We start from the raw sequence: 22,546 nt of genomic DNA on the forward strand, positions 1-22,546 counted from the left end.
TTAAAAATTCTTGCGGCACATCGTTGGAAATCGCGGATCTAGTTTCTAGCCTATGCCTGCTGATAAACACTTGTTTCCCACACCAGCGCTGCCCACTCGCTGACAGCAGGAGTCTGACCCGGACCTGCAGGCACTGGGCCGGGAGGGGCCTGCCGGACGTCAGTGAGCGCTGCGTGAGGAACGCTGTGGGCGGTGCGCAGCCGGATGTGCGCAGTCCGCCGGTCGCCGCCGTGGGCGAGGCGCATAGCGCTTACGCAACACGCACGCGGGGCGGCCCTCTCCTCTGCCGGCGACGGCGCTGCGTCACTGGCTTTCAGGCGCTGGGCGAGTGGAAACGGTGACTGCTGGGCCTCCGTGCTGGCCTGTCGCGCCCTGGGGTCCAGGCGGGCGGCGCGATGAGGCGCAGCAAAGCGGAGGTGGAACGGTACATCGCTTCGGTGCAGGGTTTTACCCCGTCGTCCCGAGAGGTGAGCCGGTACTGAAGAGACGGGTGGCTTCCGTCCGGGCCTGGCCGTGGCCCCGCGTGGCGCCCGCCTCTCGCCCTCCTCCCGGCTCCCGGCGGCCGCCGCCTTCCGGGACTTCTGTTGAGGCGTCGGCCGGCTTGCGCGGTCTGATGGCGGCGTGTGGTTCTCGAGCTTGAGGGGCACTGGAGGAGGGGGGAGGCCGCGGCGGGCGGCCGTGGGTGCCAGCGCTTCCTCTGTGGCTCCTCCGCCTGTCCTCCCCCGCGGGCCCGGCCTGACCCGGCTTCCTCGGGCGCGGGCCGCCCGCAAGGCCCCGTTCCCGGGCGTGGGCGCCTGCCATGGCCGGCGGGTTCTTTTCGCCGCTGGGACAGTTACCGGCCGCGGCGGAGGCGAAGCCTTCCGGCCTTGGAGGTCGGTGGAACCCTGCGGATTGGCACCGCTCCGGGCTGGGCTTTGCTGCTAACGGGACCATCGTGGGCGTGCAGGTGACCGAAGTGGGCACCGTCACATTTGCAACTGCCTCGCTAGTAGACCGCGCGAATGACACTGGAAGCTCTCCGTGTTTTGAGCCCCCCACCCCGCCCCAGCACTTTTTGAAAACTTAATTGCTTTTTAAAATAGCATTTTTCCTCTTTTAAAATAAATAATGTACTAGATATATTTTGTATTCAACGTGACTTTAGGGATTCTGTGTGTAGTGTGAGGAAAAAGGAATTAAGGGTGGCTGTGCACAGAATCTAGAGTCGGGTTGCCTGTGGTTGAATCTGCTCTGCGGTTTATAAGCTGTGGGATTTGAGTCAATTTAAACGTATTTCGTCAATAAGATGGAGCATATAGGACAATCCATGTTGAGCATTTAGGGCAGTGCTTGGCACATAGCACTAAATAAATGTTGATGTTAAAAAGTCAGTCATTCTGACCTGATGTGGGCAAGGACCTATGAGAATAAAAATAAATGGGTAGTTTAAAAAAACAAAAAAAACAAAACCCAAAACTCAAAGAGGATCAGCAAGATAATTGTATGTTTTGTCATATACTAGGCATTTGTTATCTCATTTTGTGTTTCCAATAACCATGTGGATATTGACACATGGAGAAATTAAAGATACTTGTCCAAGTTCAATAGGTGACTCGGCTGGACTTTGATAGTGGGTCTAATTTAGTTTTTTCAGGAATAGTGAAGTAGGTTACAGCCTGTTTCTCCAGAGAAGAATGGGTACCTAGAAATTGTTGGTATAGTCATGAACACATATGTGGTGTCAGAATCTAAAACAGAACCTTATTAAGGGTTTCTGTACCCTTGAAATTGATACGACTCCCTCACCCCATTGGAAATGGGTTTTTATTTATTCTTATTTTTATTTTTTAATTCTTTATTGTTTAAAGTATTAGATACCACCTTTTTTTTTTTTTAAAGCAGGATAAAAGCTTTCATGAGATTGTTAGTGGGCACCCTTGCTCCCCAAAATTAAGAACCGTTGGTCTAGACAGAAGTTATTAGAATAGAATGTTCTTTGATCTACCTAGCTCTTCCATCAAAGAGGTTGGGGGCAAATTTTTAAGGAATGGTTATTATGGCCATCTCTCTCCTACATTTAAAGAGTATTATTTTAATAAGATGTTTTTCTTCACACAAGGAGAAATAGTTTACTTTAGAGCCTGGTGATTTCAGTGGAATATTGATTAACTTTGGAACTTGTGATGTTATTCAAGGTAAACTTGCCTTTAAGTGAAATGACAAAAAGGGGTGCTTTGGATAACTGAAGGGAGATGGTGGAGGCAGCAGGCGCTGTGAAGAGTAGAAAGACTAGTACCGTGTTTCTCTGAAAATAAGACATCCTCTGGAAATAAGACCTACTTACAGGGTTCCTTCTGAGTGAAATATAAGGCATCCCCCGAAAATAAGGCCCCCCCCAGGCTAAACATGAGAGATTTGGTCCACTGATTCTGAAAGAAATGGAGTCACAAGAAATTCACCATGAAATTCAGGAATTGGATTGTTATGATGATGTTCCAGAGGATGATGACATGATTGTCATTGAATAAATGAGTAAATTCTTGATACTGTAGGATTCACAGTTTGTCTGGTTTGTGTTGACAACTACCATACCTTATACAGGTAATAAATTTCCTTAATTTTCATTTAACAATAAATGTGTACCGTATTCTTCATGGAAAAATAAGACATCCCCTGAAAATAAGACCTAGCACATCTTTGGGAGCAAAAATTAATATAAGACACTGTCTTATTTTCGGGGAAACGGTATTTACTTAGCTCCCATTTGGCAGAGACTGTACCTGTGGGAACTGCTCATGCTTTCTAGGTTGGCCCACTTCTGGAGTGAGGTGATGGGTTCATATTTTCATATTTTCCCTTGCTTCCATTTGTTCATCTCTTTTGTTTTGCCATTTTTCTTCTCATTTACATTCAGCTCTTGTTGAAATTTTCACTTGTGTTTTTTAATTTTTATTTTTCCAGATGGCTTCTATTTAGTTTTTCTAGATTTCTGTTTAGTTAGCTTTTAATTCCAGACTCCTGCTTTTCTCATCCTTGGAGACAATTTGACAACTTTTAGTTGTTTGTCCTACCATTTACAGCTGTACTTCTATATAACATATATATTTTTATTTCTTGATCTTCTACTCTCCATTTTCGACACTTCTCTGTTCCTCCAGGCGTCTGCCGACAAATGTTTTTTCCCACCCCTTGTTCTTCCAGAACTGTTTCTGTAATTTTTAGTTAAATGAATATTTAGTGTTTATATAATATGAGAAGGTATATGTCTTTGCACTTGAGTTGTCTTTATTGTGTTTTATTTTTTTCTGAGTTAACAATTGGTTTATTTTTTGGTGTGCTTAGCTTTCTGTGATGTATTACTAATTCTTTACTCAAACCCAATTTAAACTCTCAAGTGTGATTAAACAGTTCACATCACCCACAATTTCAAGTTAAAAAACTTTTTTTTTTTTTTCAAGTGTCTTCCTTCTGGAGCACTCTCGTTTTACTGCTGCAGCCTGGAGTGGTTTCTGTTTCTCTTTCCTACACAGCTGTGTTCCTGGGACTTTTCCTTTATCATCATTTTGAGAAATGCCTTCACTTTTCTGTGTTAGACTCTTGGTTTCTTGTAACTCTTGTCCTCTTGACTTACTTCCTCTGTTTTGGTTTAGTACAATCTCCACTTTGCTTTGAGAAGGAATAAGGGGGAATTTTTAGTGTGTCTGATTACCTAACTTAACTGATAGTTTGGTTATCAGATTCTAGATTTCAAATAATTATTTCCTCAATTTTGAGAGCATTGCTTAATTTTCTGATCTTTTATACTATTATTAGATATTTTATGTGATTCTTGTTGATAGCTTTTAGGTTTTCTGAATATTCTATTCAATTGAAAACATTTCTTTCAGTTCTGGGACATTTCTTTGAGTAACTTTTTTTTTTTGTCATCTTTCAGATGTTTGTTTATTATTTTTATTTTTAAACTAGAGGCTCATTGCACAGATTTGTGCACTGATGGGTGTACCTTAGCCTGGCCTGCACCCTCTTGCAATCCAGGACCCCTTGGGGGATGTCGGATAGCCAGTTTCATCCTGATTCCTGCAGGCCCGATCCAGACAGGAGGGAGCACAATCCCAGCAGGCTAGATCCACCAGACAGGAGGGAGCCCAATCCTGTGCATTGAATGTTTGTCCCCTGGTTGTCAGTGCATGTCATAGTGACCAGTTGCCTCCTGCACACCCCCTACCAGGAATGGAGCCCACAACTTGGGCATTTCAACCTTTTGGTACTGGAGACTACACTCAACCAACTCGGCTACACCAGCCAGGGCTCAATATTGTTTCTTAGTAATTTCAGATATACAAAATAGTGTTTAGAAAATCGTGTACTTTACCGAATGATGCTTCTAGTACCCACCTGTCCCCATACATAGTAATCATGATACTAGAGGCCTGATGTATGAAATTCATGCAAGGGCCTCAGTCTTCGCAGCCTCGGCCCTTGCTGCCCTGGCGTCATCCAGAAGGATGTTCAGAAGGTTGTCTGCCTGTCTGGTCTAATTAGCATATTATGCTTTTATTATTATATATTATTGACTATATTCCCCATGCTGTAATCTACATCTCTGAGACTATTCTGTAACTAGCAATTTGTACTGCAAATCCCTTTACCTATTTCACCCTGTTCTCCAACATCCCTCCCCTCTGACAGTTGTCAGTCTGTTCTCTATGAGTTTGTTTCTATTTTATTTATTTTGTTCTTTGATTTCACAAATAAGTGAAAGCATGATTTGGTTTTGGTTTGGTCCTCCACATTTTCCTTTCTTATTTATGTTGTCTTCTCTTTGTACTTATTTATTTTTTTAAAGAGATTTCCCTATAACCTTACTTTACAGGAGTAAAACCAGACAAAGACATTATAAGAAAAGGTAACTACAGACCAGCAATGCTCACAAACATAGATGCAAAAGAATCCTCAAGAAAGTATTAGTAACTGAATCCTAAAAATGTGTTAAAAGCAGCATATATCGTAACCAAGTAGTATTTATCCCAGGTATGCAACACTAGCTCAGCAAAAAAATAATAAAGCAATTCAGCATATTTCAATCTGATTCCAAAGTTTATGTAGAATGGCAATAATAATAATAGCCAACAAGATGTTGAAGGAAAAGAAAGTTGGAGGACAGACACTACCTGACTTCAATACAAAGCTAGAGTAATCAAGACAATGTGTGATAAAAGCAAAAGTATAAAAAGTAAAATGGAACAGAAGAGAGTGCCCAGAAATGAGTCAAATAACTGCAACAAAGGAGAAAAGACAATATAATGGAGAAAAGTCTTTCAACAAAGGGTGTTAGAACATCCACATATGAAGAAATGAATTTAGACACAGACTCAACCCACCCTTCACAGAATTTAACTCAAAATGAATCACAGACCTAAATGTAAAACAAAAAATATACTAAGTAGATAGCTTAGGAGAAAATCTAGATGACCATGGGTTTGGCTAGGACTTTTTAGATACAGCATCTATGGCACAATCCATGGAAGAATTGTTAAGTTCCATTTCATTGAAATTAAAAGTTTCTGTTCTACCAAAGACATTGACAAGAGAATGAAGAGAAGCCACACCCCAGGAGAAATCATTTGCAAGGCACATTTTGAGAAAGGCCTATTATTCAAAGTACACAAATAACTTAAAAACCAATAATAAGAAAACCCAATTAAAAAATGGGTCTAAGACCTGAACAGACACATCACCAAAGAAGACATACAGACAGCAAATAAACATATAAAAATGCCCTTTGCATCAGCTTGTTTAATTTGGAAATTAAGCTGATGTGGAGGGTACTACCTTGGCCAAGGGGCTGTTTGTTGGAGCGTCCTTTTGTACAATAAAAGTTTATAGTCCGATTCCTGATCAGGACACACTCCTAGGTTTCCAAGTTTGATCCCCATGATGATCAATGTTTCTTTTTCTCTTTCTCTTCTCCCCCCTCCCCCGACCCCGCCCCATCCAAAAATAATCAGTCCTCAGGTGAGGATTTTTTTTAAAAAGCACGGTGACATATTTATTCCTATAAGAATAGCCAAAATCCAGAACACTTTCATTACCAAATGCTGGTGAGGATGTGGTGCTACTGGAACTCTTTCATTGCCAGTAGGAATGCAAATAGTATCCACAGGGGAAGACAGTTTAGCTGTTTATTATAGTATTAAATATATGAGTCATTAATAGTGCTGCTTGGTATTTACCCAAAGGAGTTTAGGACTTGTCACAAAAACCTATACACAGCTCAGCTAGAATGGCTCAGTTGGTTGATCATTATCCTGTGAGCTGAAAGGTTGCTGGTTCTATTTGTCAGAACATGTTCCTGGATTGTAGGTTCAATCCCCTGACAGGGTGGGTGATCTAGGCAACTGATAAATGTTTTTCTCTCACAGCAATTGTTTCTTCCTCTCTTGCCTTCTCTCCCTCTCTCTACCCCCTTTCTCTCTATAAAATCAATGGGGGGAAAAGCACATCCTCAGGTGAGGATTAACAAACAAGGACAGTGTGGTACTAACAAAAGAAAAGACATGTAGGCCAATGGACAAGAATTGATTGTTCAGAGATAAACCCATAAACCTGTGGCCAACTGATTCCTGACAAAGGTGTCAAGTCCATTCAATGGGAAAAGAAGAGCCTCTTCACTAGATGATGGTACAACTGAACTTACAAATGCAAAAGAATGAAATTGGACCCCTTCCTCACAACATATACAATTTAAAATGAGTCAACAACTTAAATATAATAGTTAAAAATCATAAAACTCTTAGAAGAAAACATAAGGTAAGTTTTTGTAACCCTGGATTTGGCAGTGTATTATCAGACATGATACCACAAGACATGAAAGAAAAAAGTAGGTAAAATGGGATTAATCTAAATTAAAAACTGTATCAACTGAAATTATAAAGAAAGTGAAATGAGGACCTACAAAATTATAAAAATAATTAGAAATCATCTTAAACATAAGAATTTATACAATTCAATAAAAAGACAAATATGCAACCAAAACCAAGGTAAAGAACCTAAATAGACATTCCTCTGAATACATGAAAATAGCCAATAAGTCAAGAAAAGGTTCTCAATATTATTAATAATTAAGAAAATGCAGCCCAGCCAGCATAGCTCGGTGGTTGAGCATCAGTTTATGAACTTGGAGGTCACGGATCGATTCCCAGTCAGGGCACATGCCCGGGTTTCAGGATCAATCCCCAGTGTGGGGCATGCAGGCGGCAGCCAATCAATGATTCTCATCATTGGTGTCTCTATCTTTACCCCCCCCCCCTTCCCTTCTTTCCTCTTTGAAAGCAATAAATATATATTTAAAAAGAAAAGAAAATGCAGATCAAAACCACCTACTACATTAGCTGTAAGAAAAAAAAATTTGAAGGAAGAAAATAGAAAATTTGGCAAGGATGTGGAGTAACAAACTGTTCTTCTTACACTGCTATGAGATAAAATGATGCAGCCATTGTGGAAAAGTTTGGTGACTCCTTAAATGCTAAGCATAGAATATGACCCCATAATTGTACATCCTGATAAATGCCACCCAAAAAATGGAAAACAAGGTTACAAGCAGGTGTTTGTATACTCAGGTTCACAGGTTCATTACTTAAAATAGCCAAAAGGTGAAACAATCCAAGTGTCCCTCAATAGATGAATGAATAAACAAAATGTAGAATATGCACATAATTATTATTCAGTAATAATAAAGAATGAAATTCTGACACTGGTTACAACATGGATGAGTCCATAAAACATGCTCAGTGGATAGAGCGTAGGTCGGCCTGACAACAGAAGGGTCCCAAGATTCGATTCAGGTCAAGGGCATGTACCTTGGTTGTGGGCACATCCCCAATAGTGGGTGTGCAGGAGGCAGTTCATCAATGTTTCTCTATCATCGATGTTTCTAGCTCTCCATCCTTTTCCCTTCCTCTCAGTAAAATATTTTTAAAAATAAATATAAACAAGTAAATAAAACATAGTAAGTAAAATAAGTCAGAAACAAAATAACAAATATTGTATGTTCCCACTTATATGAAATATCAAAAATAAGCAAATTCATAGAGAAAGATTATAGGTAACCAGGGCTGGTGGGGTGGGTGGGAGGATAACATGGGAGTTATTGCTTAATTGTTACCAAGTTTATGTACAGGGTGATGGAAAGTTTTACAAAGACAGTTGATCCCTGGGTGGGTAGAGGTACTGACCTCCCATGCAGTCAAAAATCCATGTATAACTGGACTCCTCAAAAACTTGACTATGTAGATCAGGGGTGTCAAACTCAATCAGAGAAGGGGCCAAAATCTAAAATCCAGCCTAAATCGCGGGCCGAATGGTTTACTGAACAGTCATAAACTGACAATGTTAACCAGAAATGTGAATTTAAAATGAGTGGAACAATCTTTTCCTTAATAGTGCTGTTAACCAACTCACATGCTATCAAGCAAAACAGTAATATTGGTATCAAGCAAAACAGTAATATTGGAATGTACCTAAAATGCTCATTGTTTTGTTTTCTGGCTAGATGTCTGACACTGTTTTCCCCGGATCAATGAGTCAATGTTCGGTTTTATTTCTTGGGCTGTAGCGACCCGCAAAACAGCATGGAGGTTGTCACCGGTAATGCGTGATCTGTGCTTGTTTTTGTTCAGATTCATTATTGAAAACATCTGTTCACAAAGATAGGGGCTCCCGAACATGGCTAGAATACGGGCAGCATGAAGTCGGAGCTCTGGCATTGAGTCAGGGGCCAGTAGAGGGTAGAAGTCCTCAATTTCAACATCCTGAAACCTTGATTTCAGGCCACTGTCAGACTGAAGCTCGATTATCTCCATCTGAAGGTGATGGGGCACATTGTTGACATCAACTGTAAAAGGATTGGCAAAGATGTCAAAGCCTGAGTGCTGTGTTCTAAAGTCAGAGAAGCGCCGCTCAAATTCACTTAGTAAACGGCTAACTTTGGTAGCCAGCCGACTGCAAGGAAAAGTACCAGAAATAGTGGTTGAGATACTCAAACAAACGGGAAAGTGGGCAAGATTGTCCTGTTCCAGTTGGGACTTCCATAGTTGAAGTTTACGCTGGAATGCTGTGATCATGCCAGACATCTTCGTGATGACTTATTTGCGTTTCTGCAGCTTCAGATTCAGTTGGGCGAGATGCTTGCATATGTCACACATCATAGCAAAATCACATAGCCAGGCGGGATCCGACAGTTCAGGCAAGGGCTTTCCTTTACTTTCCATGAAAAGAGCAATTTGTTCTCTGAGCTCAAAAAATCTTTTGAGGACTGCGCTCTTGCTCAGCCATCTTACTTCTGTGTGGTATGGCACGTCTCCATGCTCTGCACCCACCTCCTGTAAAAACTGCTGGAACTGGCGATGATTCAGGCCACGTGCCCGTATAAAGTTAATATCAATAGTTTTAATGACTGTGGTCATTATGTCATTCATGTCCAGAACTTTTCCACACATAGCCTCCTGGTGGATAATGCAATGATAAGTAATCAAGGGTGTGTGGCAGTGACTTTTTTGCATTCTTTCCTTCATTAGTCCAACCAAGCCTTTCTTTTCTCCGCACATTGAAGGTGCGCCATCGGTAGTTAGCCCCACCAACTTTTCCCAGGGTAATTTAAAATTATTTATAGATTTCTCCACAGCCTCAAATATATCTCTACCAGTCGTCGTCCCATGCATGGCAGCTACATCCAAAAGTTCCTCAGTGACAGAGAGGTCGGTCTTCGTAGCACGTATAAAGATGGACAGCTGCGCTGTATCAGTGTTGTCTGTGCTTTCATCGATAGCAAGTGAAAAAGCGAGATAACTGCATGCCTGTTCGGCCAGCTGTGATGATAGATTTCCTGAGAGTTCTTGAACTCTATCTGCAATGGTGTTTCTTGACAAACTGACATTTTGAAAACTCTGTATCTGGTCTGGGCATACTTGCTCACACACTTTTAGCATGCATTGCTTCAAAAAGGCACCCTCTGAAAAACACCTTGAAGGACGGGCAATTTCTTCAGCCACTACAAAGCTTGCTTTCACTGCAGCATCATTTTTCGCTGTAGCCTTTGTAAACATTTGCTGCTGTGATTGTAGTTTGCCTTTTAGTTCTTTAACAATTTTATGCTTTTCTTCCAAAGTATATTTGCCATACTTAACATTATGTTTGGTGTCAAAATGACGACGTATATTGTACTCTTTCATCACCGACACTGTCTCATAACACAATATACACACTGGTTTGCCCTCTCTAAGCACAAACATGTATTCATTTTCCCATTTGTCATTAAATTGTCTGCCTTCACCGTCAACTTTTCTTTTCCTGGACATTTTGGGATCAATATTGGCAGTAAAAGATGTAGTTTATTGGGAATCTGCGATAGAAGGAAAAAGTTGAAAACTGCACAAGGATAGCTTGATTTGGCAGATGGAGTGGAGAAAAAAAAAGTCAGTCAATAAATGCCTGGCTGGGTACAGATAGCAGATTCTTTTGCGATTTTTATGCCTGCACTTTATGCCAGGAACTGGCAGCTTCTGCTGTGTATTTTTTATGCCCGCACACTCACTCTCTCCTCGGCTCTGCCACCCGCACAACCACATCGGATGCAGGACTATAGGTCACGCCTCCTGAATCTCGCGTGACTTGTTATCTATGCGCATGCATAATAGATAGCAAGTACAGCGGCCGGTGCCAGCGAGATCACAAGCCTCCTATGTCACTGCGCGTCATTATGATGGAATGCAGCGGAGTGCAGTGATGACAGCGCAGTGCGGGCCACATTGCAAGGCCTGGCGGGCCGGATTTGGCTCGCGGGCCTTGTGTTTGACATGTGTGATGTAGATAATGGTGATGGCTGAACTAATACAACTAAATTGTATACTTAAAAGTGGTAAAAATGTCAAATTTTGATATATATATATAACTACAATTAAAAAAAAGTAACATACCAGTTCATCTGTATGGTATGTGAATTACATCTCAGTAAAACTGTTAAAAATATACTCTTAATTTTATGTCAAAATACTGACATATACTAAGGAAATTATTCCAAGTGATCTTAGTATGACAGTATTGACACTACATCTTTCTTAACAGAGTATATTCTAAACTAAAGAACTACAAGCAATCTTAATTCTATTATGTATTGACATTATGTCTAGTAGGAATCTTTATTTACTTACTTACTTACTTATTTATTTATTTATTTATTTATTTTTAAGGAATCTATTTTTAATAGGGGGTTAGAAAGCTCTGTCCCTAATGCCATTTTGATTGTTATGTGTTACATTTTGATTGTTATGTATTGTTATGTAATCTTCATTCAGTATTCTTTTAAAAAAATATATTTTACTGATTTTTTTACAGAGAGGAAGGGAGAGAGATAGAGACAAACGTTGATGAGAGAGAAACATCTATCAGCTGCCTCCTGTACACCCGCTACTGGGTTGTGCCTGCAACCAAAGTATATGCCCTTGACCAGAATCAAATCTGGGAACTTTCAGTCCACAAGCTGACGCTCTATCCACTGTGCCAAACCGGTTAGGGCTCATTCAGTAGTCTTTATACTGCAAAAACAGGTTAAGAAAATCAGGTAGCCGAAACCGGTGTGCAGGAGGCAGATGATCGATGTTTCTCTCTCATCGATGTTTCTAACTCTCTATCCCTCTCCTTCTCTGTAAAAAATCAATAAAATACATTTTAAAAAAAATTAGGTATACTTTTACAAAACAAAGGAATATACCAGAATTGGGTATATAGAGTCCCTCCCCCTTTCCCACCATTATGAACTCACATTTCAAAGATATGAGGAATGACAATAATAATTTATGACAGTAATCTATACTAATAAAAGCCTAAGTGGCCCTCGCACATGACGTCACAAGATGACTGCGTGCACAGTGGAGGTGGGCCCAGCTACCACTCAGTGCAGGGAGGCCTGAGGGTCCCTTGGCTCCACCAGGTGTGGAGGAGGCAGGTCTCTGCGTCTTCACTACCTTGCGTAGAGGAGTTGGGTGGCAGGGAAGGGCAGCTAGGGGTGATCAGGCCAGCAGGGGAGCAGTTAGGAGGCAATCAGGCTGTCAGGCAGAAACAGTTGGGGGCGATCAGGCAGGTGGGCAGGTGGTTAGGAGGCAGCGGTCCCGGATTGTGAGAGGAATGTCTGACTGCCAGTAGTCGGACATCCCAGATTGGAGAGGGTGCAGGCCAGACTGAGGAACAGCCCCCCTCACTTTTGTGCACGGGGCCAGTAGTAATACACATAACAATCAAAAGGGCATTAGGGACAGAGCTTTCTAACCCCCTATTAAAAACAGATTCCTACTAGACATAATGTCAATACATAATAGAAAAATGAACTCCATTAATCTAATTTGCTTCCAACTATCTCATTAAAACACTGTCTTAAGAGAAAGTTATTAAACTTATAGAACTATAAAATTTGAAAGAAACTTGATAATCTACTGTCACCGATTTGCTCATTTCACAAAGAAAATGAACAAGCCCTGAGAGTAAGTGCCTTGTGTCAGAATACATACATAGCTGGGAAGGAGCAGGAGCAGAGGCAGTGCCATACAGGACAATCTGTGAAGCAGCCAGTGTGCTTCTTCAAATGACAATTAATGCCACTGTAAGCAAATGCTTGAATTCACTTAACTACTAAGTATTAAGAGTTGATGCAAGACATAAAAATAGAAGCATTCAGACTTTGAAAGATGCCACAACTGACTTCTCTCTAACCTACTCCCACCCTCCACACACACACACCCTGCAAAACACTGAAATGGACTTGTTCTCAGTATAAACTGATGGGCTGCAAACTTGTGGAGACCTGACAAGGGTGAGGGTAAGGATAAGCAAAGTCTAGATACTGAATGGTGTTCCACAATCCCTTAGTATTAAGGTAATGCTGGCCTGAGAATGAGTTAGGAGGTATTTCCTATGTTTTAGCCTCAGAAAGATTATAGGGAATTGGAGTAATTTATTTTTTAAATGTTTGATAGAATTCACTAGTGAGCCCATCTGGGCCTAGTGATTTTCTGTTTTGGAAGATGATTAATTATTGATTCAATTTCTTTAATAAAAATAGGTCTGTTGAGGCCAGCTATTTCACTTTTAAAAATAAAATATATTTTATTGGTTTTTTGCAGAGAGGAAGAGAGAGGGATAGAGAGTTAGAAACATCAATGAGAGAGAATCACCTATTAGCTGCCTCTTGCACACCCCTTACTGGGGATGTGCCCGCAACCAAGGCACATGCCCTTGACTAGAATAGAACCCGGGACCTTTCAGTCTGCAGGCTGACGCTCTATCCACTGAGCCAAACTGGTTTAGGCTATTTCACCTTTTAAGGAATTGTGTCTTTTAAGGAATTGGTTCATGCCATCAGATTTGTGGGCATTGAGTTATTCATAGTCTTTTTTTTATCCTTTTAGTCATGTCTTTTTAGGTGCATACCACATTAAGGAGTTTTATGTCTCCTGGGAGAATTGCCTGCAACATTATTATGTAATGCTTCTCTTGATCCAGTAGCTTTCTTTGCTCTGAAGTCTTCTCTGCCTGAAATTAAGATAGCTTCTCTTGGCTTTCTTTCTTTCTTTCTTTCTTTTTTATATATTTTATTGATTTTGTACAGAGAGGAAGGGAGAGAGATAGAGAGTTAGAAACATCGATGAGAGAGAGTCATCGATCAGCTGCCTCTTGCACACCCCCCACTGGGGATATGCCCGCAACCAAGGTACATGCCCTTGACCCGAATCGAACCCGGGACCCTTCAGTCCCCAAGCCGATGCTCTATCCTTTGAGCCAAACCGGTCTTGGCTCTTGGCTTTCTTTTGATTAGTATTAGATTGGTATATCTTCCCCCAACTATTCACATTTATTTATTTTATTATTGCGGTATAATTAGCATACAACATTGTTATTTTAGGTATACAACATGATTCCGTGTTTGTATATCTTGTGAAATGATTGCCACAAAAGTCTTAACATCTGTCACTATACATACTTACAGGACTTTTTTTCTTGTGATGAAAACTTTTAAGATTTACTCTCTTAGCAACTTTCAGATATGCATGCCCTCAGTTACAACCCTGTGACATTATTTTATAACTGAAAGTTTGTGCCTTTGACTCCCTTCACCTATTTCACCCTCTCTCCCACCCTCTCTGGCAGCCACCAGTCTGTTCTATCATTTATGAACTTGGTTTCTTTAATATTTATTTTTTAAAAGATTCTACATCTAAGTGAGGCCATGTGGTATTTGTCTGGTTTATTTCACAGCATAATTCTCTCAGGATTCATTCATGTTGTTTCAAATGGCACAATTTCATTATTTTTTCCATTGTATATAAATACTTAACTTTTCTGTATCCAGTCATCCTTGACAACACTTAGGTTGTTTCTATATCTTGGCCATTGCCTATGAACCTGGGGGCCCATATATCTTTTTTGAGTTAATATGTTTTTTTGTTGTTGTTTTGTTTTGTTTTGTTAATCCTCACCTGAGGATATCCTTTCCATTGCATGTGCCCTAACTTAGGGCTAGGAGTGAACCTGCAACCTAGGTACGTGCCCTTCACTGGGAATTGAACTGGCGACCCTTCAGTGTGTGGAACTGTAACCACAGAGTACACTGTGACCAAAGTTCCCGTTAATGTATTTTTCCTCATGATTTTCAAAAAAATCAAGGTTTTTAAAAAACATATTTTTGGGAGGGGGGCGAGGGCATGGGCCAGGGGGTATGTCAGTTGGGGGGAATAAAAAGGAGACATATGTACTACAATTTGTAATACTTTAAACAATAAAAAAAGAAAACAAAACAAAACAAAAAAAACCTAAACATATATGCTGCTTGAATAATTGACACTTGTTAATTATTGAATATTTGTTTAAAAAATAGGGGCTTTAGCCTACATTATTTATCAAAATGTTTCAGACTTAACAGTAATTTTGGAAAACTGAAAGGAAATGGAGATGAATATTTCATGTATCTCAAATTAGAAAGGCCTTTTTGAAAATCATGTAATCTAAAAAAGTAAACGGTAAAGATTATTACTGTGTAAAAATTGAAGTCTTATTTCACAAACTCATTGAGCACTGAGACAAATGTCAACCTAGGAAAACTGAAAAACCCTCAAATACCATTGTGGTTAAAAACCCTTAAAAATTATTCAATTTTTCTCTGCCCTCTCAAAATTGGAATAGCTAACGTATATTAATAACATACTATAAATATTTGAGTATGACTTAAAATTATCTTATTAATTAGAGTAACGCTAGGTTGACTCAGTATTACTTCTACCTATCAAATTAGCAAAGATAGAAGGAATAAAAAAAAATCAATATTGATGAATATACGGTAGGTCCTCAGGTTACGTTGGAGATCTGTTCCTATGGTGTGATGTAACACGATTTCACAGTAAGTCGTAACCCACCTACATAAGCACCTACGTCACTCACATGGAGCACATACACAGCTATAATGAAGTGAAACAGTAAAAATTTTTAAAAGAAAGATAACAATTCCTGACCTTTACTTGTGGTAAATAATAAAATACATAAAGCACATATGTACATGCGTCAAAATGATGGAACTTTTTTTTTTTTTTAATAAATAAATGGGACATGGTGACATAACTATGAAACGACTTACGTCAAGACTGATGTAACCCAAGGACTGCATGTACTCTGATTTAGGTATAGAATACTGAGTAGGGAAGTTAATTGATAGAAACTTTATGGAGGAGAATTGATACCATAGCAAAAACTTCAGATTTTTGTATATTGCTAGAACTAATCAAGTTTTAGAAACCTATCTACCCTGTTTCCCCGAAAATAAGACAGTGTCTTATATTAAATTTTTCTCCCAAAGTAGCGCTAGGTCTTATTTTCAGGGGATGTCTTATCTTTCTATGCGCTAGTCTTATTTTCGGAGGATGTCTTATTTTCGGGGAAACACGGTATCTGTCTGTCTATCTATCTATCTATCTATCTATCTATCTAAAAGGCTAATATGCAAAGTGTCAACCAGAGACTGGGAATTCGATCGCTGCTATGAGGTGTGCTGACAAACGGGGCGGCATGGAACGAATGAAGGCCCCGGCCGGCAGCCGGAAGGTCCTGATCGGCCCTATTCACCAACCAGGCCTAGGGACCATATCCATGCATGAATTTCCTGCACCGGGCTTCTAGTTTATCATAAGGACATAATCAGTAGGTATACAAACTTACCTATATTTAAGTAAATATTGAATACATACCACCTGTCAGATAATGTTCTTGGATCCATGGTAATTATAAGCCACAGGGGCCCTTATCCTGGTAGAGCCTACAATTTTGAAGACAAACATTCATAAAGTCAAGACAAATAATTACTACTTGTATAAATGAAATGATTGGAATAAATGGGATTTTGTGGTAAATAATGAAGGAATACTTCAGTCAGGGAAGGCAGTGGGAGTGGGGGAGGGGAAATTATCTGAAATTCCACCATGCTACTATGCTGTCTTACTAAGGGGATTCTTAGAAGCATTTAGACAGAACCTCTTTGATGTTACTTTGATTTAGTTACTACTTAGGCAAGTTCATATGCCATTTATCTACTATCTACCCTGTTTCCCGAAAATAAGACAGTATCTTATATTAATTTTTGCTCCCAAAGATGTGCTAGGTCTTATTTTCAGGGGATGTCTTATTTTTCCATGAAGAATACCGTACACATTTATTGTTAAATGAAAATTAAGGCAATTTATTACCTGTATACGGTACGGTAGTATGGTAGTTGTCAACACAAACCAGACAAACTGTGAATCCTACAGTATCAAGAATTTACTCATTTATTCAATGACAACCATGTCATCATCATCTGGAACATCATAACAATCCAATTCCTGAATTTCATGGTGAATTTCTTGTGACTCCATTTCTTTCAGAATCAGTGGACCAAATCTCTCATGTTTAGCAGTAGCACTGTCTTTAAATGAGTACTTCTTGTCAAGGTAGCCTGCTCGCAGTGCATTTGCAATGCAACTGTCAGTGATTTTCTCCCATGAATTCTTTACCCAAGTCACAACTTCTTGCAGTTTAGGTTTCACAAACTTCCCACGCTGATTTCTCTCCATTTTATTTTCAATGTAGTCATTAATTTCCATGCGCAAGTTGTCTTTGAATGGCTTGTTTATTGCAATATCAAGAGTCTGGAGATAGGCCGTCATTCCTGCGGGAATCATCATCTGATCTATTTTTCTTTCGTGAAGAAATGTCTTCATGTCTGTAGTGCGGTGAGTGCTGGCTGCATCCCAGACTAGCAGACCTCTTTGGCTCCCTTGCATAACAAGCAGCAGCATTAAATCGACACACTTTCTTATAACTGCTTGTGTGGCCCAGGCTTTTTCAGTTTCAAGAATAAAAACGCCCAAAACATGTTCAATCTTTTCCTTCTTGCCCTTAGAAATGATTAAAGGTGGGATTTTAGTGCCATCCAGACGAATTGCCAAAATACAGGAAACACGTGCACTTTCGTAAGCAGTGGAGGGAATGTACACTAAGGAGGCACCCCACTGTTCAATTGTTGTTTGAGATGATTGGCCCATAAACACTGCAGTTTCATCCATAGCAGTCATGTTGGAAAGATTGTATTTAGAGAAGTCAGCATCATCAATAAAGGACTTGAATGCGAGTGATCGCTTAATAACTTGAGTATCCTCCAACCCAAACAATGTTGTAGATCTTCTTAAAGACAGTTCACTTCGCTAAAGGAAATTATCCAGCCAGTGTTGGGATGCTTTGAAGTCTTCGGGGGCTATGTCAAACTGTGGTGCAAGGGGAAATTCTTGAATCTGAGCCCTATTCACAACCAAAGCCTCTGCTCTCCTGTCAACAACCCATTCACAGATCAGGTCTTCCAGCTCGGAAAATAATGTTTGCCGACCTGATCCACACTTGTGCTTTTTAGCATTTCCCTTGTCCACTTGTTCAATGAGGTTACCATACTCTGCTCGCCATTTTCGGACCAATCGGATACTCAACATCTTCTCTTTGCAGAAAGCAGTAAGATTTTGGCCTCAAGAGTCTTCCACGATTCCTTTCTTATACTCCACGGAGTAGCTTTTTCTTTTTGCGCTCATTTCTAGGGGTTAAAAAAAAGGAATTGGGGTATCAAGGTGGGGGGAGGGGGATCACTTAAAAAGACAAGGGACCAGGGGGGGAATCAAAATGGCACAGGAGAATCAGAGGGGGGATTACCATTTTAGTGACCCCTTTTGATCCTCCTTTGTCATCTTGATTGCCCCCTTTGATCCTCCTGTGTCATTTTAAGTGATCCCACTCCCCCCAACCCTGTGCCACTGAACACCTTCACCAGACATACCCCCACCCCTTTATCAGACATTTACCCCCTGGGGCCTGCCTGGGGACTGTCACTGGGCTTGCTGGGGCCTCCACTGCTTACGAAAGTGCACGTGTTTCCTGTATTTTGGCAATTCGTCTGGATGGCACTAAAATCCCACCTTTAATCATTTCTAAGGGCAAGAAGGAAAAGATTGAACATGTTTTGGGCGTTTTTATTCTTGAAACTGAAAAAGCCTGGGCCACACAAGCAGTTATAAGAAAGTGTGTCGATTTAATGCTGCTGCTTGTTATGCAAGGGAGCCAAAGAGGTCTGCTAGTCTGGGATGCAGCCAGCACTCACCGCACTACAGACATGAAGACATTTCTTCACAAAAGAAAAATAGATCAGATGATGATTCCCGCAGGAATGACGGCCTATCTCCAGACTCTTGATATTGCAATAAACAAGCCATTCAAAGACAATTTACGCATGGAAATTAATGACTACATTGAAAATAGAATGGAGAGAAATCAGCGTGGGAAGTTTGTGAAACCTAAACTGCAAGAAGTTGTGACTTGGGTAAAGAATTCATGGGAGAAAATCACTGACAGTTGCATTGGAAATGCACTGCGAGCAGGCTACCTTGACAAGAAGTACTCATTTAAAGACAGTGCTATTGCTAAACATGAGAGATTTGGTCCACTGATTCTGAAAGAAATGGAGTCACAAGAAATTCACCATGAAATTCAGGAATTGGATTGTTATGATGTTCCAGAAGATGATGACATGGTTGTCATTGAATAAATGAGTAAATTCTTGATACTGTAGGATTTACAGTTTGTCTGGTTTGTGTTGACAACTACCATACTACCGTACCGTATACAGGTAATAAATTGCCTTAATTTTCATTTAACAATAAATGTGTACGGTATTCTTCATGGAAAAATAAATCATCCCCTGAAAATAAAACCTAGCGCATCTTTGGGAGCAAAAATTAAATAAGACACTGTCTTATTTTTGGGGAAACAGGGTAGTATGCCCGGGTTGGAAAAAAGAGGGCCTTGAAGACTGTTCAGGGGGTTATTATCCCAGGACACACTGTCACTGCCCTTTGCTTCCCTGGTTGCAAGTCTTGTGGAGTCCTTAACTTTGGAGGGGAAGAAGAGGAGGAAGGGTATGGGGTCCTTTGTGTTGAAGGTATTTATCTCTTGCTGGCAGGAATCCCAGGGAAGGTCTCAGTGAAGGGTCTCAATAGAATATTCATAAGCTTTCCAAGTGTGCTCTTTCATGGTCCTCGTCTCAGCTGATTGGTTGGAGCCAGAGGGGTCATTAGTCAGTGCAACTAGTTTTGAGAAAGCCATGGTATTAGTTGTCTGGTTTTGTTGCTTTTCTGGGCTGGGGATGAAATACATCTGAGGCCTAGATGTTATCATTAGGGAGGAAAAGATCAGAGGGGCTAAAGCCATGAACATCAATATGAATGGTCAGGGAATTCAAACCCCATGACCCGGGATACGTTAGGAGGGGAAAGATTAGCGGGGGGCATGAGGCCCATGTTTTCTCAGTTTTGTCCCTTGTCTGGTAACCAAGGCTTTCCATCCTGATTACCTTCTTCTGTACCTGGCCCATTATCCTTGCTCACATCATGTCTGTCTAACTGCTTATCAGTAAATGAAAATATACTACTTTGTAACTACTGTTTTTCACTTAATATCTTGATTTTTTCCTTGTGCCCTTGTATAGTTTTAAAAAATTAGATTTAATGGCTGTGTACTCTTATCATGTCTATATAAAACTAGCTATTGTGTCCCAGTGTTCTGGACTTGGAGCGTATAGAAATAAAAGAACCTGGGTGTGGACTTGGCTTATTACCAGAAGAATTCAATTTTTATTTCTGCCTTTTTAATTTCTTAAGTATAAAATACTGCTCTGTACAGAGAATAGTGCCTGGATCAGGGAATAAATCTCCAGTGCCTTACTAGATCTGCTTATTCTTACATTTAAAGGCTTTCACATGGTAGAAGAGAGGTTTTTGGTATACTTCTCCTCCTATCCCAAAGTATCTCTCTCTTTTTTAAAATCTTCACTGAAGGATATGCTTATTGAGGGTCTGGGGTAAGAGAGAGAGGAGGAGAGAAAGAGGGCAAGGGAGAGGAAGAGGGAGAGAGAGAAGGAAAGAGAGAGAGAGAGAACATTGATCGGTTTCTTTCCACATGCACCCCACCAGAGTTGAAATCTGCAACTCAGGTATGTGCCCTGACTAGGAATCCAAGCCACAACCTTTTTAGTGCATGGGACAATGCCCAATCAACTGAGCCATACCTGGCCAGGGCACTGACATAAATTCTTAATTTCTGTATGGTTTTATGTTGCTGTTCTAAAATTTGTTTTGTGATGAAAATTGTTATGTGGAATAATGGCTTTCAGAGCATACATGCATTTCTACAAGCAATTTCATTTACCTCTTAAGTGAACAAAAGTAAATCATAGAAATTTTGTTAGGACAGATTTTTCTTACGAAAAATTTCAAAATTTAAAGTATGAAAAATAAAGAACTTTTAATGTTTTTTAGAAATCAATGAAAGGATTCTATTTTGCGAAGCTATACTATGAAGCTAAAGAATATGAGCTTGCTAAGAAGTAAGTACCAAACTAAACATGCTTTAGTTTTCTAAAATCAGTGCCTTACAGTATCGCATGTTCTTTGAAATGGGTAAAAAATTTTCTAGCAGTTCTTTCTAAGTATATCCTGGAAATAAGGGATTTATCACTAAGACTGATCCTAAGGACCAGTCTAGATTCCTTGGAGATTGAGCCTAGGATGAGTATTTTCTGCGTGCCTACCAAAGGCAAGAAATTGTTTGCCTTAAAATACTTTTCTAAAGATTGTCCTGGGTTAGAATAAAAGACAACCATGTTTATATCTTAATGTCTTCTTGGTTACATATCTGGTACATTAATCAGCTGGAAAACAGCAGTGAATACAAAATTAAACTTTGATTTCTAGATGGGAGACTAGCTTGTATAAAAGATTTCTATTTGACTCAGTAGGTCACACTGAAGTTTTGTCTCACACATAGTATGGCCAAGAAGGCTGTTGATCTGATTTGCTGATTTGCAGTAGAGAAAAGCAGAAAATGAAGAGGGAGGTAGGATATTAAAGGAATTTATGGGAAGATGAAAATGCTGATAAGGAGAAAGCACTTTTATTTAATAGCATTAGGCTATTAACCCTTATTAATGTGACACTTTTTTTCTTCAGTGTTGCCCTTAGGATACCACTCACTGACTCTAGAAGAGACTTCCTTATTTTTACTTGTTAATTGATTGAAGAAATGAAAATTACCTTCATTTAGTACTATATTTAGTAATTTTTTTCTCTGCTCTAGTTTATCTGGGTACACAGTACTGTTAGATATTGTTTTCTTGTTTAAAGATAAATACATTCTCTTAGTTGTTATTTGGGAAATTGTTGCTCTTTACTATTCACAGTATGATGACTTAAAATATTTACTCTCATCACTTTCTGATTTTTATGCAAACTCTTGGGTGTTTTTCCAAAATGTAATCAGGAAGAAAAAACAATTTATGTATTTATTTATTATATGTAGGAAACACTGGAAAAACCATTTGATAAATGTAGCATTTAGTGGTAATATTAGTATGTTGTCAGCTTTGTGTGTTTGTGTTTAAGTATTATCCTTTTGTGTTATAGTACTTTGAGTTATCTTCATATTGTAGTTTAAAGAGTGGTAGTCAATAATTATAATAATATAAATTAGTTGTGTGATTGCTTTGGTTTAAGATATACTCTTCAGTTATTTAAATATAGCTGTAAATGTGATTATTTAAAAATTACTTATTTTTATATTATTATTTTTTAAACAGATACATATCTACATATATTAACGTTCAAGAAAGGGATCCCAAAGCTCACAGGTTTCTTGGTCTTCTTTATGAAGTGGAGGAAAACATAGACAAAGCTGTTGAATGTTATAAGGTAAACTATGTAAGATTAAAATTTAGGCGTTGCGCAGCCAAACACACGATGCCCAGAGTAATTTTTATAATATTCATATTCAAATGTTTAATATGGATGTCATGAAAACAAGGTATCACAGTACTATTAAGTGACACAGCTTGGCCCTAGCCGGTTTTGCTCAGTGGATAGAACGTCAGCCTGCAGACTAAAAGATCCTGGGTTTGATTCTGGTC

General features: G+C 39.6%; 1 protein-coding gene across 12 annotated transcripts in view; it reads left to right on the forward strand.

Moving 5' to 3' along the window:
• The first annotated feature begins 201 nt into the window (after positions 1–201).
• RANBP2 (RAN binding protein 2) overlaps positions 202–22,546 on the forward strand; it is an 81,991-nt gene continuing 59,646 nt past the window's right edge. For 3 of the 12 annotated variants that reach the window (XM_045584174.1, XM_045584175.1, XM_045584172.1), the window contains exons 1-3: positions 204–467; positions 20,904–20,971; positions 22,220–22,331. In XM_045584174.1, coding sequence (XP_045440130.1) covers positions 396–467; positions 20,904–20,971; positions 22,220–22,331 — 252 coding nt within the window. In that variant the 5' untranslated portion in view covers positions 204–395. Of the gene's footprint in view, positions 468–20,903; positions 20,972–22,219; positions 22,332–22,546 lie in introns of all 12 variants that reach the window. The other 9 variants (XM_045584166.1, XM_036447967.2, XM_045584167.1 and 6 more) reach the window with 6 other exon arrangements.

This window comes from Pipistrellus kuhlii, unplaced genomic scaffold (genome assembly GCF_014108245.1).
Source record: "Pipistrellus kuhlii isolate mPipKuh1 unplaced genomic scaffold, mPipKuh1.p scaffold_m20_p_2, whole genome shotgun sequence".
Classification (NCBI taxonomy): Eukaryota; Metazoa; Chordata; class Mammalia; order Chiroptera; family Vespertilionidae; genus Pipistrellus; species Pipistrellus kuhlii.